Here is a 27,025-nt window from a genome sequence, read left to right as displayed (position 1 = left end):
TCTGCCCTGTGCTGCTGGGGCTGCCAAGCTGCCAAGTGCAGTTCGCTTTCACCAGCCCATCCCTGGGCAGGTTCACTTGTGGGGAAACATGAGAGGGAGACTGTAAGGCTAGAGGCAAAAAAGAAGGGACATACTCCTTCCTGTTACTAGAGAACCACAGCAACACAGCTTCTCGCTGACAGCGATAGTCTGGTCCCAGAAGTGTGGTCCTAGAGGCAGCCTCACTGAGCCCGCGGAGATGGCACATCTCCTGCACAAGGCCCTCCTCCAAGCCTCTACACTTTAAGATCTTATTTATTCATGAGAGACACACAGAGAGAAGCAGAGACAGAGATGGAGGGAGAAGCAGGCTCCCCACAAGGAGCCCCATGTGGGACTCAATCCTAGGACCCCAGGATCACGACCTGAGTCAAAGGCAGATGCTCAACCACTGAGCCACCCAGGCGCTCCCAACCTCTACATTTTAATAGTCCTGACCTCTTCTCTTAGCTCTCCTGCCCCAGGAGCAAGAACTACATCCATCTGGCAGTCACTACATCTGTGACATCTGTGTCCCTTAGAGCCCTTCCCTCCTCTTACCACCCGTTAACAATTGCTGTGGTCTGTCTGCCACCGGACCCTGGCCGATGATACAAACACATACCTGGGCAGTCTGGGTGGCTCAGTGGTTTAGCACCACCTTCAGCCCAGGGGGTGATCCTGGGAATCTGGGATCTAGTCCCACGTCGGGCTCCCTGCGTGGAACCTGCTTCTCCCTCGTGTCTCTGCCTCTGTGTCTCTCATGAATAAATACATAAAATCTTTAAAAAACACATACCTTGTTTGCTACCTTTGTGTGTAGTGTCTCCTCACTGTAAGCAGCCCACGGGAGGGGACGATCTAACACCTTCCGAGGGTCCCACACCCTGCCTGGTCCAAGTGACCGATGCTTAGCTTGCTGGTTACTTGTCTCACGTTTATTCCTTTCTCTACCATGCAGAGAAAATAGGCTCCTGGCCACATTCTTCCAGGAAGACCTCTTTTCCCTTAAAAACGGCCTCATCCTCTTTTTCCCTTTCCCATCCCAGCTCCCTGGTGGGTAGCCCACCTGTCCCCACCTCCTGTTTCTCACCATTTTCCTGGTCCTGAGGAGGAAGGCCCAGCACCCTCTCAGGCAGCTTCAGCAGGAGAAATGAGAACTTTATAAGAAGCCCTGGTAGAAAAGGTTCAGTGAAATTCATCTCCTGAGAAGAGTTGGAGAATCATCAGTAGTGATGGGAAACCAAGGAGATTCAGAAGTTTGTTTCATGTCTTTATTGACAAAAAAAGTCACAGCATTTCAGACTTAGTTAAATACACAAACAACAAACGGCACCCACAAGTGACAGGCATGGTCCCTCACCTCTGGGTCAAAGGCCATGCTGGAGGGTGTGGGTGTCCTCTTGGCCTTACCCCCCCAGCATCTCTGTCCCTACCTCCCCTACACCTCGCTGACACCCCTGAGATCAGTTAAGACTGCAGAAACGAAGTCACTCTAGAGGAGGTTGGGCCGTGCCTTGCTGCCAAGGAGAAAGCAGGTTCTCAGGGAAAGACAGAAGCGCACTATTGTGGCCTCTCCTAGGAGAGGCCAGGCTGCTTCGTGAGCTGGGCCTGTATTGCCTGCGGCCTCAGGCCTGGGCACAGAACAAAGAAGGAAGACACTCTCCTGGCAGCACTGGGCAGTTGGAGAGAATGTGGGTCACTGGCCATGTGACACCCCCAAATTGATGGCCAGACCTCTCTCCGAAGTCATCAGCCAGACTCTCCCAGGGGGAGAGGGCTTTCAGGAAAAAATACTGACTCGGTTCATAAAGGGCTGGGGTGAATACTTTTCCAGAAACCTTAAGAAATGAATCATCCTCAGATTCAGGAGCACTGGAGCAATCGTCATTGGGTTGCCATGAGGAGGGAATCCTCAATAAAGCCAGCCCTCTAGAACAGAAATGTCACTTCTGTTTGTTTCTCAGAGTGCTCAGTCAGGGGCTCACAGTCTTTCTATAGGATCCACTGTGGGACTCTGACAAGCGAAATGAGTAACCATCTGTTTCTGAGGGGCTCGCCCTCCTCCACCCTCTGGCCCACCTTGCTTCACTCCTTCGTGCAGATTTGGGAGCACAGGCCAATCGTCAGGCATGCCCTGGGCAAACAAATCTGATTGGGCTCCAGGCCCCAAATGAAGCTGCTTTCCCTCCTCTGAGTCAAACGTCACTTTTTTGAACTGGCCAAGGAGCCCCTCTTCTAGAGTCCTCTGTCCTATTCTGGTCAGAGTAGCTTTTCCTTGACATGCTCAATCTTGTTTTTTTTTCTGAAAGAGGACAGGATGATGCCTAGGACCTTTCTGAAAGGTGACTGCTTTTATTGCAGGTTGAAGTTCCTCTATCATTTTATAGTTGTAGAAATCATGGGCATGGGCCGTAGTTGAGGTGCCAGAGTCAACACATGTGCTTTCGTTGGTGTGTACATACACACGTTATCAGCAGATTTCTACACACATTTCTATCCTGCTGTATGCATAGCGAGAGAAGGTCAAAGTGGGAATCCTGGAGAAGAGTCACACCATCTGCACACGGGCAGGTCACAAGCTCGGAGGACATTTGGCACAGTCTGTAAGTCATTTCCAAAAATTACAGCCCCAGACCCACCTAGTAAGCAGCTGAGCTGTGAAGCAGAGAGAACCTCAGCTGTGAAGGAAACCAGGAGTGACTGGCATGAGTGGCTGTTACAGATGGAGTGTACCATGGCACCTTCCCCTTCTCTGGGCCATTTGCCCATACTAGGAAAGTCATCTAGGGAAAAATAAGGATTCTCTGGTCCTTTGCATTCAATGACTGCTCACCAACACTCAAAAGTTCAGAGAGACGATCCAGACACAAGCTCTGTGGGCCCAGCCCAGAGGAGGGCTTGACTCCCCCCTCAGTCAAACAAGCGTTTGATTCTCGATGACATGGCACTCTGAAGAAGGAAGTGATGCTAAGGGGTGAGGGTTGTCCTCAGACTGCCCAGCAAACACACTCTACTGGGGATGGTGTGGGGTCACTGACACCTGCCGGGCAAATCTGCCAAGGTTAGGAACCAAGAAGAGACACAAACAAATACTGAATGTCCAGTCAAGGCATTTCCAAGAGACAATCACAGAGATAACAACACTTTTGGATACTACAACATAACACATTTGGCAACTTTCAAAGAAATGCTGTCCCCACCCCAAGCCATCAGAGGATCCCAAGTCCCTTTAGTCTTAGGTCCAGTTTAAAAAGTCAGAGAAGGAAGATGGGCTGACGGAGGTGGAGTGAAGGCTGCGGACCAACTACCTGAAGCTCCCATCTGTCTGTGTGGCCGAGGGCAGGAGGCTGCCTGCCTTAAACCTCCTCTTGGGGAGAAAGCAAGCTACTGGAGGGTCTGGGCTGCTGGAGGCAAATGAGGCAAGGATGAACATGGGAGCAGCTGAGTGCCCCAAACCCAGAGCAGGATCCCCAACCTCCACCCACAACCAAGGACATGCCATCGTCCCCTTCCTCAGAGGTTTTGTTTGCAGGAGTGGGGGTATCCTGGCAACTCTATCCTTTATCAAAACCCCAATTCGGTCTGACAGACTGAAGCTACCATCCTGGGCATCTGCTGCACATTAATTTGGGGTGCACAGAAGGAGGGGAAACATAGTGTTACAGAGCAGCTGCCAACGTCCAACATGGCGCTCAGGCAAAAACATGGCACAGTTTAGGGACGATCCTCTTACACGTGCTCCAGCTCCTCTGAAGTGAGGGCATGTACGAGGAGCTAGGCCTTCCTCTTCCCTTCCCCCAGATGCCCATAAGGGCTCCCACTGGGAACCCAGCCCAGCTGCAGCTGTAAAGATTCGTAACACTGGCTAAGAAAACAAAAGCAGGTTTCTGAAAAGGTATTCGCAGCCAGAAGTTGCCTCTGTCTTCAGGTTCCTGTGGGTGGGGGCAGGGGTTCCTTTGGTTTTGACCAGAACACTTCTCCACTGGGGGGCCAGGCTCAGCTTTGCTTTGCAGTAGCTCGGTTACTGTACAGCAGGATTTAACTTCATGAGGTGCTCTGCCGGTTGCTCTCCTAATGGTTAAGGATCTGCCCTTTACATCCGAGATCCTCTCTCCTGAAGAATCTGCAAGTGGAAGATTGAGGGGAGGGTTGAGGCTCGGACTTTGGAGCAGACTTGCTTTTAGGCTGAGGCTGCTTCCCGAGGGACCCCGGCGAGGATGAGCAGCACAATCCTCGTTATCCCAGGAGGCAAGGCAGGGCTGCAGCCCCAACCTCCCCCAAAGCCCTTCAGTTGTAAAAGACTCTTGCTAAACACCGTGGGGCCCCAAGTTTACATGCTGTTGGACCACTTCTCCCACAGTAAAGGAAACGGTTCAGACACACCATGTGCTGCTGACTTGGGAGTGTGTGTGTGAGGTAACAGTGTACGATTTCCTGGTAACTTAGGGTGGGGAGGTCACAAAGGTAACCCAATACCTTTTCTCTTGAGGCAGAAAAAAAAAAAAAACGGTTTCAAAGGATAAACACAAAATATTTTCCAATTTTGAGTTTCAGGATTCTCATGTTGGAGGAATTAGTGGCAATACGATTGTTTTGTGGATTTGACAGGGTAGGTAAAGTCTACGCTATTTCAGCGCCCGCCTCCTAACTGTCACTGCTCCATAAATCCTGATGTAAATGACGACAAAGACCAAAATGAAGGCAAAATGGAAAGCTAGCTTTAGAAGGAAAAGGAGGAAACCAGGAGCAACAAATCAAACAACTCAGGCAAAGCTCCGTGAGGGGCGGGGAACAAACGGGACGGAGACCTAATTCTGGTGAGGCGCTTTTTTTTGTTTCATCTTTTTTTTTTTAATTGGAGTTCGATTTGCCAACATATAATAGCGTATCACCCAGTGCTCATCCCATCTAGTACCCCCCTCAGTGCCTGTCACCTGGTTGCCCCAACCCCCCACCCACCTCCCCTTGTCCGTTTCCCAGAGTTAGGAGGCCCTCATGCTGTCGCCCTCACTCCACAACAGGCCAACGGTGAGGTGCTTCCTTACCTTTGCCTTCTCACTGGGCTCTATGACGATGCCATTGGTAGAGTTATTTAGTTCTCTGGAGACGACACAAAGGAATTCGGCCTGATCCTCATTTCCGTAGTTATAGGAAGAGCCAATGCTGATTAGCTGACAGAACAAAAACACGATCAACAGTCTCTTTCCAGTACTGACTGAAGTGCCACCAAACCCAGCCCTCCTCCTGACCCAATCTGTAGTTTTGCTTTTCATGGATGATGACGCTCTGGGACCATCGTGGCCCCAGGGGACCACGGGATCTCAGTCACTTGCCAGGGCGTCCTCAACAAGTCTTCCCCAGAGAAGCAAAGTCTGGGCTCTGCCATGGTCTCCGCACCCAAGCACTTGAAACAATCCCAAAGGCAGCAGCTTAGGATTAACATGATCATATTCCTGCTAGCAAAACGCTGAGGTGAAAGGGACTGTTTCTGTGAATGAGAACGGACACTGGCTGCAGCCAAACACCTACACGGAGCTGGCTCATCTTTAGGCAGAAGTTCTAGATGTGAGACTGGTACTCAGAAGGCTCTGGAAAGCACCGAGTGAATCACTGGAGAGTTACCATAAGCCATATGCTGCTGGGTCTTTTAACCTTTTCAGCAAATTGAATTCAGGATTTAATTCTAAATAGGAGGGGCACCTGGGTGGCTCAGTCAGTTAAGCATCTGCCTGTGGCTCGGTCATGATCTCGGGGTCCTGGAATTGAATCCTGCATTGAGCTCCCTGCTCAGCAGGGAAGACGGCTTCTCCCTCTGCCCCTTCCCTGGCTCATGTGCACTCTCTCGCAAAAATAAATTAAAAAATTAAAAAAAAAAAAATCCTAGGGGATCCCTGGGTGGCTCAGAGGTTTAGTGCCGCCTTCATCCCAGGGTGTGATCTTAGGGTTCTGGGATCGAGTCCTGCATCGGGCTCCCTGCATGGAGCCTGCTTCACCCTCTGCCTGTGTCTCTGCCCTTCTCTCTGTGTGTCTCTCATGAATGAATAAATAAAATACTAAAAAAAAAAAAAATTAATTAATTTTAAAAAATTAAAAAAAATTTTAAAGTTCTAAATTGGAAATATACATGCACAGGGAAAAACGGAGCCCAAGGGTAAGGTCATCTGGGTAAGCACAACAGGGCGTCAAGTCAGAAGAACATGACTGATGTGCTCTGTGAATGGGCTTTGGGCCCCTCTGCCTCCCTGTGCCTTTTCCTTCCTCATCTATATAACAGAGCTAGTATGGAGACGTCTGGGTGGCTCAGTGGCTGAGCATCTGCCTTTGGCTCAGGGCGTGATCCCAGGATCCGGGATTGAGTTCCACATTGGAGCCTGCTTCTCCCTCTGTCTGTGTCTCTGCCCCTCTCTCTCTGTGTCTCTCATGAATAAATAAGTCTTAAAAAGAAAAAAAAAAAAAAGAAAGAGCTAGTATGGATGTGCCTTGCCCACCCCCAGAACATTAACAAGATGAGAAAAAAAGCCAAAATTATTCACTTGTTTCATAAAGAATACTTAAAACATTTAAAATAATATTCTTTGCAGGGGATTCCTGGGTGGCTCAGCAGTTTAGCGCCTACCTTAGGCCCAGGGCATGATCCTGGAGTTCTGGGATGGAGTCCCACATCAGGCTCCCTGCATGGAGCCTGCTTCTCCCTCTGCCTGTGTCTCTCTCTCTCTCATAAATAAATAAATAAAATCTTTAAAAAAAATATTCTTTGCTTAAGATTTATATCAGGGAGGGATGCCTGGCTGGCTCAGTCAGCAGGAGGAGCGTGCAACTCTTGATTTTGGAGTCATGAATTTGAGCCCCATATTGGGCGTAGAGATTACTTAAAATCTCTGGGGGGCAAAAAAAGACATGCTGGGGAAAATACTTATGGAGTGGAAGCATGGCAACTTTTTGCAGTCCCCACCTAAGAACTAGGGTGGCATACACAGGCTGAATGGAGTTGGCAGTGCAGATAAGTGTGAGGAATGATCCTGTACTGGCTCTGAAGACAGACACTTGTATGTTCAATCTTTAGCACAATGCTCTTAATGGGAAGCACAGCAGCTATTTGAGAAGATGAGTTTATGGGGACTATTCAACAGACTCTTCAACTCTGCATAACTTCAACTCTGCATAAAAAGACGCATGATCCACACAAAACTGTAACATACTCATTCTGTTCAAGTCCAGCCTCCCCGTGGCAAACACAATTCTGCCACCTAATGGAAGAAAACATTACGATTCTGACTGCGTGGCTTTGTTTGGATACTTCTGCCACAAGAAACAGAAATGCACAGACTGATGGGAAACGGCCAAGCCACACTTCTCATCACGTCTGACTCCTTTCGCATTACATCTGTTCATGTTTTTCGGGATGGGTTATGTATATGTTAGCATCTTCACCCTGGGGGAAGGAAAGGAAGGACTGTTGCTGAATCCTAGCCCTCTTTAGGTGCTTATTCTGGAATGTGTCAACTGGGTGCTTTTGAAAGGAATCCCTCTGAAGGAGAAAAAAAAACCCAGAGAGGCACTTTCAAACCTAGCCATGCTGGCTGGCTCCCTCTGGGTACAATAATCAAATCGAAACTTGGATGGGAAGTCGGGAGACATGATACTATTCCGAATTCTCCCCAACTTAATCTGTACAACTGAGCAAATAATCCACGCCAAGTGGCTCTTTCCCATGTTTCTGAACAGGTTCGCACCTGGCCCTACGAACCCCTGGGGTTATTAGCTGTCTACAGGTGGTGATGATTTGAGGCGTGTGGCCTCCTGCGCTGAGGCCCCATGGTGGCTGCCACTTCGGAAACATACCTGTTCGAATTTCCAACCATCAGACATAGTGGAGACCATCTGTGTCAGCTCCTCCTCCTGGCACTGCAGGACTCTGTACACATGCTTCACAGGGCCCTGCGACAACCAACAGACTTTGAAGAACGATTTCAAGGACACAACAGTTTACAGTTGCACTGGTGCGGCTCTTTCCAAGAATGAACACTGAAAAGGAGTTTGCTTGGACTTTTTTTCTAGACAGCCACACACAAGCCCCTCTTATAAGCAGCAATGTCATTTTTCAACATAAACTTATACAAACAAACAAAGAAAGGCAGGCTCAAGGCTATGAATTAGTAGGTAAAATAATTCTGAAGTTCAGAAAAATGAATTATGTGTCTAGATTTCATCTATTTCCTGGAGTAGAAAACAAAGTAATTTTACTTTGGACAAGAAAGCATCCTCTTAAGTTATTCATATCTGACATATATGCTGAAAATGTAGACCGTACTTTGGTTTACCAGAGTGATACCTTATTATGGGAATAATATATTAAATAGGAATCCCACAATATACCAATGTTCAAACTACTTTTCCCTCTGCTGACAGTACCTGAAAGTGTTTCCGTGTTACATGGTAGCATTCCTTTTTTTTTAAACATTTTATTTATTTATTCATTTGTTCTATGTTTTATGTGGAGTGAATGTTCTTGGCATCTCATGTAATGATAGTCGCACTATCATTACACGAGAGAGAGAGAGAGAGAGAGAGAGAGAGAGAGAGAGAGAGAGGCAGAGACACAGGCAGAGGGAGAAGCAGGCTCCATGCAGAGAGCCTGATGTGGGACTCGATCCCAGATCTCCAGGATCAGGCCCTGGGCTGAAGGCGGCGCTAAACCGCTGAGCCACCCGGGCTGCCCCCATGGTAGTATTCCTATTACAAAAGTGCTCACTAAAAGTATTTGGTCTTTGTTCCTGGTTTCTAGCACAGAATTCCTAAAACACTGGAATTTCTTGATCGATATAAGTGCCTTTTTTGTGTTAACAACCTGTCCCTAGAAAAACCAAGCACCATTACAGGGTTAGAACATCCAGTCCTACCTGCTGACCTTGGTGTGAGGGAGAGGGGGTGAAGGCTGAATTCAATCACCAACAGCCAAGGATTTAACCTACTTAGTTGTGCTTACATAATGAAGCATCCTTAAAAACCCTCAACATTGGGGTTCAGGGAGCTTCCAAGTTGGCAAACAAAGCAGGTGCTGGGCAAGTGTGGCATCCCAACTGCACAGACATGGAGGTTCCTGTACTCAGATCCAGCCCCATGTCTCTCTCCACCTGGCTGTTCCTTTGTCTCCTAGAGATAAACTATAATAGTAAGCAGAGCATTCTCCTGAGTTCTAGGAGCTGTTCTAGTAAATTACTGAACCCAAAGGGGGATGTCATAGGAACCCTTCAATTTATGCCCAAGGTGGACAGAAGCTCAGGTAGCCTGGGTACCTGGGACTTGGCACTGCTGTCTGAGCTAAGGGCAGTCTTGGATTGAGCCCTGAAATCTGTAGAAATAGTTACTACATGTCAGTTAGTGTCAGGACAGGATTAAGCTGTTGGACACCCAGTCCGTGTCAGAGATTCAGACAGAAGTCATTTACTAGCCCATTCAACTCTGGAGCAGAAGTTAGAACCAGAAGAGAGAAGGCCAGATGCCCTAAAGTTGTAGCACCAAGGCCCCTACACTTTATCCACAGCAGAACCCCTCACATTTAGAACTTGGCCCACAAGGGATTAAAAGGCAGTGTCCAGTGAGGGCAAGGGTTGCTGCAGGAGGCATGCTCACCAGATGAAAGCTCCTGTTCATAGGAGGGCCATCGGTGGCACACAGGGAGGTTCAGTACTTGTCAGTCATGGACCCATCGGTGTTGGGTCCAACAGGTGCATGTCCCAAAGGACATGAGGCATTTGTTAGAGCACAAACAGCAACGAAAGCTCAGAACAATAATGTTCCATCACAGACAGATTGGTTATATTCACACGATTTTAAGAAAATAGGGACTGTTTCCTCAAGAATGATGGAAACTTGGCTTTCGTACTTTTCCAAAAGGATGACTGGGCTTCAGTTATCTGGAAAATCATTTTTTTAAAAAGATTTTATTTATTTATTCATAGAGACAGAGAGAGAGGCAGAGACACAGGCAGAGGGAGAAGCAGGCTCCATGCAGAGAGCCCGACGTGGGACTCGATCCAGGGTCTCCAGGATCACGCCCGGGCTGCAGGTGGCGCCAAACCGCTGCGCCACCAGGGCTACCCTGGAAAATCATTTTGGAAGAATTCATTGCTGGGGAAAGCCTGGCTCAGCAAAAGCAGCTCTGGATTATGGAATGCTACGAGCCCTGAGTGTTAGTTCCATCTCTTGTCTTCTGTGGGACACTGCTGTCACTGGACTTGCCCATGTCAGGCAGTGCTCGTTGGATTGGAGGCAGCACCAGGGCTTGGGTTGGTCTGCCCTCAACATTGCACTCTTTCTCCCATGCTCTCCCCTTCCAGACTGAGTGCGACTATCATTACACGAGATGCCAAGAACATTCACTCCACATAAAACATAGAACAAATCTCCGAAAGATTTCAATTGGCTTTAATCACACATTTTGGAAAAACCAAGTGTTTTATGTTACAAAACTCAGAGTATCATGAAAGATCTATGATACTGGCCACAAACTGTCCAAGTGCCAGGTATTTAAGATGTATGTATTACCTCTTTTAAATTTTTCTCTTCCAAAGTAACCCATAAGTGTTTTCAAATGCACTAAGATTAATGACCTAACAAAAAATATTGTCAGAGACAGTAAAGTAGTAGAGTGGTGGCACCCCCCCCCCCCAGGAGACAAGAGAAGACACTAAAAGAAGGTGAAGTAGGACACCCACATCTTGGGCTTTTACCTGTCAAGATGTGTCTCCTTAAAACATAGGCAAGTTAGGGGTGCCTGGCTGGATCAAAGGAGTATGTGGCTCCTGATTTCAGGATTATGAGTTCCAGCCCTACGTTGAGTGTAGAGGTTACTTAAAAATAAAATCTTTATAGAAAATAGACAAGTTAAAGGAGATAATGTGTTTGAAGGGACAACCATAAGAATACACACATGGCCAACTCTGTCTTAGGGCCATGGGTGACACATGCAAAAGAGGCTGTTTTTGAACAACCTCAAATCCACTGCTCAGAGTTTCACTAAATAAAAAGGACAGATGGAAAGATCAATTAACATCAAAAAGGCCCTGACATCCCTAGAACAGAAGAGCTTCCAACTGGGACTACAACCACAAGCCTTCAGAACCTAGAGGACTAATTAACTTAATCGCTGTCATCAAACAAATCTTACAATGCTCTCAAGGACTTAGCTAATGGCGAAGAACCGAGAACATTCAGGATTGAATGGCTTCAAATTACATAATTCATGGTACTATCAAAATTTACACTAAGCAATCAGAAATTTTTTTGGAATGTGGAAAATTGAGGATAAAGTTAGATTTCCAGAATGTCCTGCTATTAAATATCTACAATAGAGAAAGATGCCACATATGTAAAATATGAGACCAAATTCATATGGTAAACTGAAAACCAACTATAAATTCATCTTTGAACATTAAAGAGAAGGCTTTCAGCCATTAGTCAAGAGGAAAACTAAATAAGCTTCTTTTCATTTTTGCAAACTACTAGAGATAAAGTGAGCAAGAGAGATCACTTTTTATTATAGGTGTCAGTTACCAACTAGATAATTCCATTTAGAGCCAGAAAGCATGAACTGTAACACAGAAAGAGCAAGGAACTATTTTTTTTTTTTTTTTTACTTTTTGTTTTGTTTCGTTTTGACTTTTGAAAAGAAACATATTGCCTTTTTAATCACAGGAAAATTCTACATTGCAATAGATGAATCTTAGGGAAGCATCCATCACCAGGATCTGATGGGATAAGAAGTCATGCTACAAGACAGATGGTCACAGTGGAGTCCAATGCTGCCCTCTGTCATCGCAGTTGTACTTTCTTAAAATAGAGCCTACACAGGAAAGGGAGCATCTGTTTTCCCTGCTAGACTTCAAGCTTCTAGAGGGCACAGATCCTCTCCTAGGAGGCAGAGAATCTCAAGAGCCTAAAAGATGCCACTGTGGCTACTTGGGACATGTGATGGGAAATCAGCTCTGTGTGCCCTATTGTCTTCCCTTCTCAAACCAGGTGGCAGATCGTATGTTTCTTTTTGTTACTCTATCTATTGAGTTAATATAAAAATCCAGACTTCATAATAAACGGAGAAGCTTGAGATTATTTCCTCAGAAGCATGATTCACAAGCAGCTCTAAAGTCTAGGCCACAAGACTGGCTATCAGGAGCTGAATGTGACAACGGTTACACTTTAAAGGCTGGTCCTAATAAAGAGTGGCCAACAGGTGGAAGCAAGAGCTTGCTGGGCCTTTATGTGGAGGGAGACAGACACTGTCTGCAGAAACAGGTTCTGGATCTAAGGTGCCATGGGCTCCTCCTGCTGCCACATGGTCAACAGCCACAATCTCTCATTCTTCTAAAGGGATAGAGTGGCTGTTTAGTTTTGTTACTTTTTCTTCTCTATTTCCTTGTTCTGACCAAGTCTGGTGATGAAAGTGCTACCTGCCTGGTAGATGGACCGTGTTCCACACAGACCTCCAGTTTTAAGGGAGACGTAGCTCTTGCCTGATTAGACATCATTCTTTTCAAATCCCACTCAGACACAGTGACTAAGAGAGCCACTGAGACCTTTTCCCTTAAAGAATTCAAAACCCGAAAAAAAAAAAAAAAGAATTAAAAACCCATGGGACACCTGGCTGGATCAGTCTGTGGAACATGTGAATCTTGATCTCGGGATCATGAGTTCGAGCCCCATGGCTGGGTGTGGGAGATTAAAAATCTTATTTAAAAAAAAAAAAAAAAAGTTCAAAACCCATTACCTGAGAAGTTCTATTCTCATTGTCCCGTATCCGTTCCTTAACCAGCCGCACAAGAGATGCAATGTTGTAAAACTCCGCTTCTTCCAGCACACCTAGGACAGAGACCAAACTGCAGTTAGAGGTGTGTGCATTCCCCAGAATACAGCAAGAAGAGGCTGAAGTTTACATGCTTGCTAAGAACTGCATTTTTCAAATGGAAGCCTAGTCTCTCCCCTCCAGCCTAGGAAACATTCTTTGCTGTTCAGAATATACCCATTTCCTTCTCCCCAGAGTGAGTGAGTCAAGCTCTGGGTCTGCTCTGTTCACTCTGTTTCATCCCTGTGGTTTCCCACTTGGCACCTTCCCAGACTCTCCTGTACCTGCCCATTAGCTGCAGGATACCTTTCCCATATGTCACTTAGTTCCTGCTAAGTGCTTACCCAGTTTCTCCTAAAAATGACCAGGGGTAGCTGTATGTGTATAAATTTATGTGGACCAAACTTAATAAGGTGCTTATTATTTGAACAACATAAAAGGCAGGCACCGAAAGAATTGTACTAAATAAAATCAAAGGCCTTGGACAGGACAACAAAGTGGGATGTGATCTGATATCAGAAAAAAACACTTGCTACAAAAAACATTATTGGAACTAATAAAATTTGAATATAAGCTGTAGATAAAAATATTTATCGATATTAAATTTCCTATACTCAAAAAGTATATTATACCCTTGTTCTTGGGAAATACACTCAAGTATTAAGAGGTGAATCTGTAATTTAGACTCAAATAGTTCAGAAATAAAAACTATGATGGGGAGGGATGAGGGGCAGGAGGAGGGAAAGAGAATGGATGATAACACAAATATGACAAAAATGTTAAAAGCTGGTGAATCTGGGAGTTCTTTGTGCTATTCTTGCCCTTTTCTCTGAGTTTGAAAATATTTCAAAATAGAAAACAATTTTTTTTTAAGTTTTTAGAAAGATACTGAAGATTCTTTTCAAGAAACAAGATTATCTGTGAGGTGGTAATTGTTAAAGCTGGATGGTAAGTGTATGGAATTTACTGTAATATTTTCACTATTTTTTGTATGCATTTGGAATGTTAAAAAAAGAGTGCACACAAGAGTCCTCTTTTTATTGGCTGAAACAGATGTGTTTCACGGCCACTTCATTAACTAGCACAGCCATTACAGCTTTCTTACTCAGAGCTAAAGCTTCCAGGTCAGGATGCCCTGGATTTAGGGACAGGCCCTAATCTTCAACTGAATGCTTTTGGTAAGACCACATCAAGCCTTTTAGATAGATGTCTAGACCCACTTATGGTCCGGATGCCCTAAAAACTAAAAAGATGAGGCAACCGATGATACACCTGACAACAGACTGGAGAATGAATTAGGTCAGCTGCAAGAATTTACAAGGAAGCATGAGACCAGTCTTAAAAGAAATGAGGCCAAGTCCTTATTATTTTTTATAGCAGCAAGTTCAAACTGAAATTGAAAATATAAATAATTAATGTCAGAGATGTGATGCTTCAGGCTACGGACATTCACACTAACAAGCATATAAGTAAAAATAAAAAGGGATTCTGACATTCTGTAGGTTTGGAGAATGCTCCCAAAGCTATCTGCAAAACTGAGTTAACTATTTTCCTTCTCATTAAGGAGGCTGAACGGAGTCCAGTGGGGATCCCTTAAGCAGGACTTCCTAAGATAAGACTAGGTAACTAGAGACTCCTGGCTCACTTTTATAAACCTTTACTACATCTGCACATCAGCTCGGTGAAAATCTCAAAAAAAATAAATAAATAAATAAAATATAAAAAATTCAAAGGTTTAAAGATATGGCCTGAATTTTGAAAATGCCCAGTTCAGACATTGTTCTTACCTTCTTCTGCCAACTCCTTCGTAATGATGAGTTTCCCATGGCGGAGGTAGTTTAGGATAGGACCAAAGTAGGTGGGGTCCCTGTCAATCAGATAGGCCCCTGTCTCGTCCTGCCAACCAAACACAAAGGTATCACTTTGGAGCGTTCAGACGAAGTTGGGGCAGGGTTTCAGCCTCTCTGTCACAATTCCTTGGTGAGAGGGCAAGTTTCGTTAGACGCTGCTTATCACAAACTACTGGCAAGAAGGCTAGGTTTATGTATCTTGTATCTTGTGCTCTGAGATCATTTCAGGTGGGGTGTTACAGATGTCTAGTCAAATCATCTATGTGTTTCCTTGAACTTCCAAATCTCTGCTTGGACACAATTACCACCATTATTCTCGGGGATATCTGTTATAAAGAAAGTGGAAGAAAATGCCATAGTTTGATCACTTAAATCTTTGCTTGAGATGGACATTCACACTTGTCTACTGCCCCCGAATCACATTCTTAATTCTAAGAAAACCTCTGTATGGTTGGCAATACTGAACTCAAGCCAGCATCAGTGGGAGTCTGCATTGCCAGCTGTAACTCACACACCCCAGTTCTGTGCCCAGAGGAAGCTTGGCACTGCCAGGACTTGGCACTGAGCAGCTTTAATCCTACTCATCTTTACAGTAAAAGGAACAAGAAGAAACTGGCTTCTATTGCAACGAGAGAGATTTAGGGTAGATAAAAATAATTCCTTTATAAGCAAAGGTTTTGGAATTTCTTTAAAGTTAGGGCAGGACAGGTCTCCATCGATCTGAGATCAATCAGAGGAGAGGCAGAGGGTGAAAAAAAATAACATCAGCCAATCTCTACCCAAACCTTACTCTGTTTCAATATCACTGGCTGAGTACTATACAGGACAGAAGGTGGTGTAAGCTATGGTCAACGTCTTTAAGCTGGCAACTAAATGATGAATGTGTTAATAAACAACACCTCAAACTGGAAACGGGTTGGAAGTGTCTCCGTCACCTCTCAACTTTTGGTTAGCAGCCATGCATCTTGCTCAACAGCATTCTTCAGTTTTCATTTTCCGATGGCCTTAACCAGTCAGCTTAGGTTTGCACTGGCAACCGTGCAAATCTCTTTCCAGGCATGTATCTGAGCTCTAATTTGGTCCTAAAACACTGTTACCAGATACGTATGAGCTCAGGGCCCAGGACCACAGCAGAGAAGTGTGCTATCACGAGAAGCACTTCCTGCAGCTGTCAGACCCAGGCTTTCACCCAACTTGGCAGAGGGGTCCGAGAGGAAGTCTGAGAAAGCTAGGAAGATGCCTTCGCTCAACCCTGACCCAGTTCTGGACGCATCTGGCACAGGCAGTGAGGGGCTGACGAGGAGCCAGGGGAACACTCGTGGAGATCTGAGGGGCGGGCAGGAGGGGTGTAGAGAGGGATACGGAGAAGGGGTGTGGAGCGGGTTCTCGTAGGAGCGGGTGGGCACTGTGTGGGGAAAGAGTCGCTGAGAGCGAAGGGCGGGGTCCGAGGGAAAGCCGGGGTGCGACTAGGATGGGGAGAACAGCCCCCAGGGCCAGCCTGGCGGGGGGTGGGGGGAGGGGGGGTCCCGGCCCGGAAAGCCCGCCGGTGATGAGGAGCGTGTCGCAGGAATTCGGGGACGAGCTCGGAGGCACGAGGGGGCTCCGAAGGCCGGGGGCGCGCCCGAGGGCGGGGCGCACCTTGTCCGAGTCCAGCTCCGGGTCCTCCTGGCAGCAGAGGCGACACAGGAAAGACTTGGGCTCCCGGCCTAGGGTCTGTCTGGTGGTCACGAAGTAGGTGCCGCCCACGTTCAGCCGGACCCAGCGGGCCGCACCGCCGCCCCCTGCCCGCTCTGGCGGTCCCGGACCCGGCTCCAGCGGCGGCGCGGCGGCGGCGGGCTGGCGGCCGTGCCCGCGGGGCGTGGGGCCGGCGGGGCGAGGGCTGGGGGGCCCGCGGCCCGGGCCGCCCCCGTCGCCCAGCCCGCTCCCGCCACCCCCTCCCAGCCCCGCCATCGCCGGGTCCAGCTGCAGCTCCGCCATCTTGGGCCGCCGCCGCCGCCGCTGCCCGCGCGCCGCCGGGCCGGCCCATCTCTCGGCAGGGAGAGCCGGGCCGGCCCATCGGCGGGGGTGGGGCTGGGGGAGAGGGACGGGAGCGCCCCCAACCAGCGTCCGGGGACCCGTGAGGGGGAGGCGCTGCGCCCGCCCTCGGAGGCGGGACTTCCGGAGCCAGTCTCCATTTCTACGGGCTGACTTGAGCAGCAAGGCCCGCCCCTTCGGCTTTGGGATTGGCTCAGGGACGCTTTCCGGTGACCCACTTCCGTCCCTTGCTGCTGTGGACTGTGGGCCGCCGGGGTCGGTGAAGGTGAGTGGAGTTCGGGGCGCTGGTCCCGGACACCGGCGGGCCGCCCTGTTTTGCCCCCTGCAGTCCTCGCGTCGACCATTGTCGCACTCCCGGCGAGGAGGCCGGGCCCTGCGGTCGTCCGGCTGGCAGAGCGCCCGGGTGTAGCTGCCGCCGCCACCGCCGCTCTGCTGCGCTCTCCCGTCCTCTCCCCTCCCCCGCGCGCGGTCGCGGCGCCGGGCTGTGACCCTGCCTCCTCTGACCTCCTCCAACCCGGGTCTCGTTCCGCACAGCTTGTGTCGTTCGGTCCGTCCCCAGCGCTGCCGACATCGACATTCCGGTTTGGGGGCTGGGGGAAACGTGACCCCGAGATGATGTTAACTTGTTGAGGGGACACTCGGTCTTCTCCTGAGGCTTCCAACATTGGAGCGTGCGAAGCGCTCGGGGTCCTCGAATGCAGGGTCCGCGTATCCTTTGGACAGATACTCAGCACCTCCTGTGCGCCTGCCTGACTGTCGTTCTGGGCGCTGGGGATTCAGCAATAAATAAAGGACAAAAATCCCATCATCTACGAAGCCTACCTGCACTGGTGCTTGGAAAAGTCTTGTAAGGGCGCTTATTCTTCTGGCGTCTTTACAAGGCACCTGCTGGGGTGTCTGGCTGGCTCAGTGGGTGGAGCATACGACTCTTGATCTCTGGGTTGTTAAGTTCGAAACCCACCTTGGGTGTAGAGGTTACTTAAAAGTCATCTGCCCATCACCTCCGTTCCTGGAAACCGGCTATTGCTGAGAGGGAAGGGAAGCAAGGGGCAGGTGTTGGACCAGTTCCTTTTTTAAGATCCTGAGAATTTCTTCCACCTCCTTTGGGATCCACCCCATGGTTTGTAAAGGCCTTTGACGTTTCAGTCTTTCTCCCACTGTCTGACACTGATCTTAACTTTAGTCTATTTTCTGATTTTCTTAGTTTTAAAAAAATGGCTGTAACTACTTTCCGTTTTCTTTCACATTCACATATGTACTGAATACCTCTGTTAAGGGTATTGGTAGAAAAAAAAAACAGGGTTATGTGCTAGTGCTGCAGAGGATAATCAGAAATAAATAAGAAAGCGCAGGTGTTACCATTCAGGTAGGGAGTGGGTGGAGAGCCCCTGAAACTTGGTAAGACTGTAGGGCAGATTGATGTGCACAATTTCACTTGGTACTTTTAACAGCCTTCTGAGGTAAGAAGGGTTGATTTTATCTCAATTTTTCAGGTGAGGAAATTCTGGCCTAGGGTCTGTTCTATTTAAGCTTTGTTGAAACTTGCATATATGTTCAGGTTCTGTGCTGGGTAATGTGAGTAAAACACATGCAATCAGACTGGAAATTAATTAATTAATTAACTTTTAAATCTTTTTATTTTTTAATTATTTATGATAGTCACACACACAGAGAGAGAGAGAGAGAGAGAGAGAGAGAGACAGGCAGAGGGAGAAGCAGGCTCCATGCACCGGGAGCCCGATGCGGGACTCGATCCCAGGTCTCCAGGATCGCGCCCTGGGCTAAAGGCAGGCGCCAAACCGCTGCGCCACCCAGGGATCCCTGGAAATGTATTTAAATGATCACTTTTATGCAGTGCGTACAACTAGAAGTATTTCCAAAGGTACATGAAGAGCAGACACTAGAGAACTGGGCTTTTTACGGTTGAGTAGGAGTTGGAGAATAGAGGGGGACAGTCTCGGGGGAAATGATGTGGTTATATGCCTGGTGGCATCCCTTGAATTTGAAAAGCTAAACTTTCCTCCTTATTTAGTAATCTTGATCCCAATCCTTTTAGTTTATAAATATACTCCTCAAGCTCTTAGAATGCTGATCAACTTTCTAAAGATTTGCATGTTTCTAAGGTGCCATTTAGAGGATTCTCAGTAAGAGCCCTGTTGTGATCTGACCTGTTTTATTTTCTAGGATCTCAAGATGGCTGGGCGAAAACTTGCTCTAAAAACCATTGACTGGGTAGCTTTTGGGGAGATCATACCCCGAAACCAGAAGGCCATTGCCAACTCCCTGAAATCCTGGAATGAGATGCTTACCTCCAGGTCAGTACCATTCTGAGAGGGACCTCCTTGCTACTGAATGTGGAAGCAAAACAGTGATTTGGAATTACATATGAATTCCTTATGGTCTTCTGATATAAGGAAATCCACGCATAGAGGCGCTTGGATGGCTCAGTTAAGCTTCCGACTTTGGTTTTGGCTCAGGTCATAATTTCATGGGTTATGAGATCAAGACCCATGTCAGGCTCCCTGCTTAGCAGGGCATCTGTTTGAGATTCTCTCCCTCTGCCCCTTCCCCCCACTCAAGCACACAAGCTCTCTCTAAATAAATGAATCTTTTTAAAAAATGCATGCATTTTTCCAAGTGAAAGTAGTTTTTTGACATTCTATGATCTTCCTCCTAGAGAAAAGTGTGTTGATAGCTCTAGGCCATAGGGATAACAGGGAAAGTACTGTGTGAATTTTCTCTTGCTTATAGAACAATATTAACTTCTGCTTTTCCATGTGAGCAGGTTGGCTACTCTTCCTGAGAAACCACCTGCTATCGACTGGGCTTACTACAAGGCCAATGTGGCAAAGGCTGGCTTGGTAGATGACTTTGAGAAGAAGGTGAGAGACTTCAGGAGGCTAATGCACTGGTCTTGTAGTGTGGCTTGTGGGTATGCAGCAAAACAGTAGGTAATTACACATGCAGGATGACAGCATGGAAACAAGGGTGCTGTTAACAGTCAGATCCCAAAGGAAGCTCAGGAAAGATGGGTGTGACCAAAAGTCTTGAGGTAGTAGATTTATATGGTAAATATGTGCAGAGAATTCATCGTCTTCATTCAACAAGTTTCTTATCCAAAGAAACAGTCCAGTATAGCCTTAATCAGGGAGCCAGAGGGCTGTGGAGTTAAAAGCTTCCATCTCAGGTCTTCTCAATTATTTTTTAGCCCCTCACCTGTCTCCCTAACATCTTTTCTACCCTTTCACTATTTTCCTCCTTTTTCTGCTCTTTTTTGGCTTAATGTCTCGTCCACTGAACCTCTTCTGACATTTACATGTTAAACTTCAGTATCCAGATTTTATTTGTTTATTCAATTGGCAGAGCTTTTCAAACAACTGCTCTCTGCCAGGTACAGTGTTCAGTGTGGGCTGTAGGACTAAGCAGTCTTCTAAGAAGACTGTCTTCATCACCATGGAGTAAATAAACATTACTTCTGCCAGTCAGTCCATTAAGGTTTCATTTGAAAGAGAAGTCAGAGTTTCTTCAGGAGTACAAGGTTCTAGGAGGCCATTTTTGAGGTCATCAAAATCCAACTGTCCTTTTCAGATGAAGAAACTGAAGCTCATCGTAATAATTGTCCAGTTAGTGATAGGACTCAGAACCTTGAGCTCCTGTTTTCAGGGTAATACTCCTACTACAGCATGCTAGCTAGATGCATACTGGTTTCCTCTTGGAATGGAGAGTGTGTTTTTATCTATAAGGATTGGTGGCTTTGAGCCCTTTCTTTGGATTCCCCAGTGTATTAATAACGACTGCCCTTGGGGCACCTGGGTGGCTCAGTGGTTGAGCTATTTGCCTTTGGCTCAGGTCATGATCCCTGGGTCCTGGGATCGAGTCCTGCATCAGGGAGCCTGCTTCTCCCTCTGCCTATATCTCTGCCTCTCTCTGTGTGTCTCTCATGAATAAGTAAATAAAATCTTTAAAAAAATAACAACTGTCCCTGTGTTTGTAGTTTAATGCCCTGAAGGTTCCTGTGCCAGAGGATAAATACACTGTCCAGGTGGATGCTGAGGAAAAAGAAGATGTAAGTAGTCTGGACTCTATTTATTCTAAAGTTTTCTTACATTGGAAGTTTGGTTAAGGTAGAGTGAATTAAAAGCAGTAAAATAAACTGTAGAAAATGCAAGTACTCTATGGTGACAGTGCTTCAGTAGTTGCCTGGGACTGGGAGGGAGGGGGCTGATAAATTCGTTCACTGTCTTGATTGTGGTCATGGTTTCACAGGTGGATACGTATATCAGAACTTCTCAAGTAGCCTTCTTGCAGTATGTGAATTTTATTGTTTGCCGGTTATACTTCCACAAAGCTGTTAGAAACAAGGAGTTAGAATTGGGTAGGGAAATTATCCAAGGTAGTATTCAAATACCTAACTATTTGCTTGAAAGTATGAAAACCAAATGTGGGGGGGGCGCCTGGGTGGCTCAGTTGTTGAGCATCTGCCTTTGGCTCAGGTCATGATCCTGGGGTCCTGGGATCAAGTCCCACATCGGGCTCCTTGTAGGGAGCCTGCTTCTCCCTCTGCCTGTGTCTTTGCCTCTATGTGTCTCTCATGAATAAATAGTCTTAAAAAAAAAAAAAAAAGAGGGCAGCCCGGGTGGCTCAACGGTTTAGCACCGCCTTCAGCCCAGGGTGTGATCCTGGAGACCCAGGATCGAGTCCCACATGGGGCTCCCTGCATGGAGCCTGCTTCTCCCTCTGCCTGTGTCTGCCTCTCTCCCTCTCTCTCTCTCTCTGTGTGTGTGTCTCTCGTGAATAAATAAATAAAATCTTAAAAAAAAAAAAAGAGAAAGCCAAGTCAAATGTGGGAACCCAGGTGGCTCCACCAAAAGAGAAATCTGGCTAGGTGATCAGGCGGCTTGTCTTGACATTTAGTCTGTGAAACACGGGCACTCTGTCGGTTGCCTAGGTGAATAACTTGCTGATGATCCTTAGTCCTGCTAGAGTAAGCTGGTTCTCCTGTATGGGCTTCTTCGTGCATTTAGGAAAAGCTTTAGTTTGCTTCCCAAAGCCAGAATTCCCCCTGGAGTCAGGGCAGCCACATATTCTGCATACAGAGTGGGAAAGCAAGAGTGTGGGGCTCTGGGACTTTTGTCTTGGGAGCCTGAGTCAGGACAGTACAATTTGGTTTCAAAACAGTATCTCCCCTTCTCTTCAAGGTGAAAAGCTGTGCTGAGTTTTTGTCCCTCTCAAAGGCCAGGATTGAAGAATATGAAAAAGAGGTAAGGATCAGCCTTGGCCTTTGCATGTAATATGATTTCTCTCTTTCATGGCCACCCATCTTTCACCTAGCAGCAGTAACCTACCTCGGATTCTTTTTTTGCATTTCTGTGGCCCTATTTTACCTTGACACAATTCCCTTCTTTCCAGCTGGAGAAGATGAAGAACATAATTCCATTTGATCAGATGACCATTGAGGACCTGAATGAAGTCTTCCCAGAAACCAAATTAGACAAGAAGAAGTATCCCTATTGGCCTCACAAGCCAATTGAAAATTTATAAACTTGAGTTGAGGAGAAAGCAGCCCCGGCCCTCATATTATAAACATTGGACATTAAAAATAATGATACGGTGTTGTGTGTCTCGAGGCTCCTTTGCAGTTGAGATAATTACAACTCTGAGATGCCCTCACTAGAAGTGGACTTTTTGTTAAAACGGAAAGATGAGCCTACAGGTATGTGCTGGTGTAGTTACCTAATGGTTAGGGTATGTAGGAGCCAGTTAGCCCTCAGGGCTGCTTATATCTTAACAAACAACAATAGGGCTGATGACAGTGCATTTCACTGAACTATGTTAAAAAGGAATCCTCTACTCCCTTGAGCTTCCTCTTTGCTTTCAAACCACTGGTTTCTAAGCACTGCTTCCTTGTACTTGTCTAAGTAAGTCACAACACAAGGACAGACAGATGGTCCAACTTGCAGATGTAACAGCAGGGTGAGTAGCAAGCAGGGATCTCCTTTTCTGTGCTTCAGTTCCTCAGCATAAATGTGGTATGAAAGGACATTTTGTTGCAGAGTTAAAACATTACAGTTTTGTATTCAAACATAGAAAATTATTTCAATATCATCATTTTGTTTAAAAATGTTCATACTATTGATCTGGCTGGCTCAGTTGGTAGAGCACAGTGATTCCTGATCTTGGGGTCATGAGTTTGAGGCCCACATTTGGTGTAAAGATGACTTAAAAAAAAAAAAAAGACAAAGTAAGGTGAGATGGTCGAAAGCATTCTATCGCCCTTGAAGTCAGAGGATCTGGTCTGCCTCCCACTTTACTCTTAGCATTTAAAAATTTTTTTAATTTAAGTTAATTAGCCATACTACATCATTAGTTTCTCTTTTTGAGCATTTAATTGCTTGTTTTAGACTACTTGTTTACTGTTTTAGGACTTGCCTTTTCTCATTCACAAACCTCAGGATCATAATGAAAATTAAATGTGGTAACCCGGGAAGGTTCTAAGTGAGCAGGAGTTCTGAGCAGAGGCATCTGACCTGATAAGGCTTACATCCTGTAGGAAAAACCTGCAAGAGGAAGGGCAGCATGCACAGACCCAACAGTCTTTTGACATTGCTAACAAACATGGCAGATGGACAAATGGAGAAGAGCAATGATGGCTGATAGTGCCTAGAAAGCCGTGTGGTCTTAAAGGACATAAGCAGAGGAGAGCCTGGGCCCTATCACCCCTGATCATACGGGCAGGCACTATGCTGAAGGTAAAATGTGGTTGAGGGCCAAGATGTGTTCCATGGAGAGGTGCTTTAGTTACAACAGTCTGATGCAGGTGTGCCTTTAATGCACAAAACAGAAATGAATACCACACATTCCCTCTCCTCTGTGAATTAATTGGCACTGAGCCATCTCTCTGAAGATTGAGGATTCAGACAAGTGAAACATGAGGAATCTAATAAAATATTGAGTTTGCTTTTGGAGTGTGGTTAGAACTCCCATTCAAGGAAGGACCCAACAGTCGTCCCTGGGAAGTTTGGTAACAAGAGTCCCTAGCATTGGAGGGAGACCCTTTGGAAGACTTACTGGAAGAGATACCAGTGAACAACTGAACATGCTCTTTATCCAAGACATTTGGGTAGAATTGGGACACTTTTAAATTGCATAGTCTCCTGGGTTGTTTGAAATTTTTGCATTGAGCATGCATTGATTTTACTTTGAAAATAATTACTAGTGGGATGCCTGCCTGGCTCCATTAGTGGAGTGTATGACTCTTGATCTCAGGGTTGTGAGTTCAAGCCCCATGTTGGGTGTAGAGAGAACTTAAAATATTAAAAATCATTAGTAAAATGGGACTATGCTTTTAAAATTACTAGAGAAGGGATCCCTGGGTGGCGCAGCGGTTTGGCGCCTGTCTTTGGCCCGGGGCGCGATCCTGGAGACCTGGGATCGAATCCCACATCGGGCTCCCGGTGCATGGAGCCTGCTTCTCCCTCTGCCTATGTCTCTGCGCCTTTCTCTCTCTCTCTCTCTCTCTCTCTCTCTGACTATCATAAGTAAATAAAAAAAAAATTAAAAAAGTAAAAATAAAATATAAAATTACTAGAGAAAAATGCATTCTATATACCAAGAGTTAAAGATAGAAATCAGCAAAGTAGCGTAAATACAGAACCAAACATACTTAAGATAATTATGAATTAGTAAAGACCCTCTATTAGAAGGCATTGGGTCAACCCAAAATCTACTCACAAGCTGTCCATCCTTAGAAAAAGGTATCAAGGGTTCCAATTCATTCAAAAAATGCACTGAAGGAAAAAAAATATGCATTTATCCTGCCTTTTTGAACTACTGTATTGGGACACCTAGGTGGCTCAGCGGATGAGCACCTACCTTCAGCCCAGGGCATGATCCCGGGGTCCTGTGATCGAGTCCCACATCAGGCTCCCTGCATGGAGCCTGCTTCTCTCTGCCCCCCCCCCCGTCTTTCATGAATAAATAAATAAAAATCTTAAGAAAAAAAAAAAAACTATTTCAGGCACCTGGGTGGCTCAGTTGGTTAAGCACCTGCCTTCGGCTGAGGTGATCCCAGAGTTCTGCCCCGCACTGGGCTCCTTCCTCAGTGGAGATCCTGCTTCTCCCTCTCCCTCTGCCGGCCACTCCTGCTTGTGTGCTCACTTGCTTGCTCTCTCAAAATCTATTTATTTATTTGCTCTCTCAAAATATTTAAAAAATAAACAATTTCAACTAATAGACATAATTAAAGTTCTTCACAAAGTATTCAAGCCAATAAATGTGGAAAAAAGTAACATCAGAAAAGTCACTATTTTGTAATTCCTAATGAAATAGTTTTTTTAGGCCAAGCTCATCACTGGGTGAAACCATTACATGAAAGGTTGAGGAACTTCACCGTGAGCAGGCTATCTGTTCCTGATGCCAAGCCTATCTCCCGTACCTTCTGATACACTAAATTAAACACAGCACTGTTTGGAAGGGTTTTTTTTTTTTTTTTTGTCAGTTGAACCTGACTTTAATTGAGGCATTCAAACTAACTTCCAATTTAGAGGAAATAGCTGGGATAGAAGAACAAGTTAAATGACACTATGAAGTTTAGATAAATTCAAAATATGGGACATTTGACCTTTGTTTTTTAACAAGTCAGTGGTGCAGGGTAAGGTAAGAGGGGAAAGCAGGGGCAGATTTAGGTTAAAAGAGGCTGAAAAGACCCAACATCCAAATCTTGTGTGTGACTTTAATTGGATTCTGATTTGCAACAATCAACTGTAAAGAGATAATTAAGAGATGAATACTGAAGTATGTGAATGTGTTCTGGGGTGAAATGATACGATGTCTGGGATTACTTTAAAAACTTCAAAAAAAAAAAAAAAACTTCAGAAGGGGCGCCTGGGTGGCTCAGTCGGTTGTGTCTGCCTTCACCTCAAGGTTATGATCCGAGAGTCCTGGGATGAGCCCCATCCTCCCCTGCTCTGGCTCTCCACTCAGCGAGGAGTCTGCCTCTCCCTCCCCTACTGCTTCACCTGCTTGTGCTCTCTCACTCTCTGTCAAATAAAATCTTAAAAAAAATAAAATGTCAGAAAAAAAGGATAAAGGGATTAATGGAGCAAATGTGAAAAAATCCTGCTGGTAAATCTAGGTTGGTTCATTCACTATTTTCTGTTTTTGTGTATGTTTGAAAATTTTTGTAACACATTTTTAAAGGATGGGCAACAATGTAGAGTTACTATCTAGCAAAGTAGAATTCAAGACAAAAACATGAAATGGGTCAAATGTAATTCTTAATAAAGGGTATAACCAACATGAAAAAATTATTGGAACCTTGATGTCCTGAAAAAAATTAAAATATATAAAGCATCAAAATACATAAAGCAAAAAAGTTTTAAAAATGCTAGAAACAACAGTTGCAAAGATTTTAACTCATTTTTGGCATTTGCAAAACAGTGAGACTATAGCAAACTATAATAAAAAGTCTCAATGGGTTATATAGTAAATTCTGCGTCATATAAACAGAATACTAGGAACTGATAATGTTAGACTATAAAGAAAGCTTGAAATTAAAAAAAAAAAAAGACACATCAACTGATCCCAGAACAAATGTTACATAAAACCAACAATAGACAAAGTATAAATTACAATAACACAACGCAATACAAAAATGCAGGCACTTGGAAACTCCTTGTCCTCATGAATTTCATTGAGAAATCAAGTAAATGCAGAATGCTTGAAAGATAAAAGTAATACGGTCAATCCTAAAGGATTAGAAAGATCTAGAGAGGGATCCCTGGGTGGCGCAGCGGTTTGGCGCCTGCCTTTGGCCCAGGGCGTGATCCTGGAGACCCGGGATCGAATCCCACATCGGGCTCCCGGTGCATGGAGCCTGCTTCTCCCTCTGCCTATGTCTCTGCCTCTCTCTTTCTCTCTCTGTGACTATCATAAATAAATAAAAATTAAAAAAGAAAAAAAAGATCTAGAGGGTTCTGGAAGATTCTTTGTTGAGTGCCAGCATATCTTAGTCATATTTATATTCCCCAGGGTTTAGCACTGTGCTCAGGATCCAGAAGAATCTTTTTTTTTTTTCATCCAGAAGAATCTTAATAAGCCTTCATAATGAATGACGGAAAAGAAAAGATGAAATTTGAGCCTTCAGGCCTTCACATCTAACTAGGATAATATCACATATAAACCTTGAATAATGGGGCAAACTAGTCTTAGTAAATATGATGGGCTTATCGAGCACATACTGTGTTCCAGGCATTGTTCTACTCCCTTGATGTGAAAATCA

At 45.7% G+C, this 27,025-nt stretch overlaps 2 protein-coding genes across 4 annotated transcripts; one reads left to right on the top strand and one right to left on the bottom strand.

The window, feature by feature from the left end:
- Positions 1-1,278: 1,278 nt before the first annotated feature.
- KCTD2 (potassium channel tetramerization domain containing 2) lies at positions 1,279-16,733 on the bottom strand. Its single transcript, XM_055319425.1, has 6 exons — positions 16,351-16,733; positions 14,650-14,758; positions 12,788-12,879; positions 7,864-7,959; positions 5,067-5,192; positions 1,279-4,144 (listed from the first exon to the last, which is right to left on the bottom strand). Exons 1-6 carry the CDS (start codon positions 16,687-16,689, stop codon positions 4,115-4,117), a joined length of 792 nt encoding a protein of 263 aa, XP_055175400.1. The 5' UTR covers positions 16,690-16,733; the 3' UTR covers positions 1,279-4,114.
- A 196-nt stretch (positions 16,734-16,929) lies between these two features.
- On the top strand, positions 16,930-22,357 carry ATP5PD (ATP synthase peripheral stalk subunit d). Of its 3 annotated transcripts, none has more exons than XM_055319444.1 (6): positions 16,930-17,011; positions 18,931-19,061; positions 19,532-19,628; positions 20,741-20,812; positions 21,945-22,007; positions 22,156-22,357. In XM_055319444.1, the coding sequence occupies exons 2-6, from the start codon at positions 18,940-18,942 to the stop codon at positions 22,285-22,287; spliced, it is 486 nt and encodes a 161-aa protein (XP_055175419.1). In that variant the 5' UTR covers positions 16,930-17,011; positions 18,931-18,939; the 3' UTR covers positions 22,288-22,357. The 3 variants fall into 3 exon arrangements, with proteins under 3 accessions (XP_055175419.1, XP_055175427.1, XP_055175411.1); XM_055319452.1 differs by lacking the exon at positions 16,930-17,011 and adding an exon at positions 17,036-17,593; XM_055319436.1 differs by lacking the exon at positions 16,930-17,011 and adding an exon at positions 17,663-17,866.
- The last annotated feature ends 4,668 nt before the right edge of the window (positions 22,358-27,025 follow it).

This window comes from Nyctereutes procyonoides, unplaced genomic scaffold (genome assembly GCF_905146905.1).
Source record: "Nyctereutes procyonoides isolate TBG_1078 unplaced genomic scaffold, NYPRO_anot_genome, whole genome shotgun sequence".
NCBI lineage: Eukaryota > Metazoa > Chordata > Mammalia > Carnivora > Canidae > Nyctereutes > Nyctereutes procyonoides.
This window is presented reverse-complemented; position numbering and strand designations above follow the sequence as displayed.

Bases quoted from the DNA above. Each gene is read 5' to 3' on its own strand.
- KCTD2 (XM_055319425.1), bottom strand. From the start codon at position 16,689: ATGGCGGAGCTGCAGCTGGACCCGGCGATGGCGGGGCTGGGAGGGGGT. The intron at 14,759-16,350 runs GTGCGCCCCGCC...TTTGGTTGGCAG, and splicing joins CGGAGCTGGACTCGGACAAG to GACGAGACAGGGGCCTATCT. The intron at 7,960-12,787 runs GTAATGGGTTTT...TGGTTGTCGCAG, and splicing joins ATGAGAATAGAACTTCTCAG to GGCCCTGTGAAGCATGTGTA.
- ATP5PD (XM_055319436.1), top strand. The intron at 19,062-19,531 runs GTCAGTACCATT...CCATGTGAGCAG, and splicing joins AATGAGATGCTTACCTCCAG to GTTGGCTACTCTTCCTGAGA. The intron at 22,008-22,155 runs GTAAGGATCAGC...CCTTCTTTCCAG, and splicing joins TTGAAGAATATGAAAAAGAG to CTGGAGAAGATGAAGAACAT.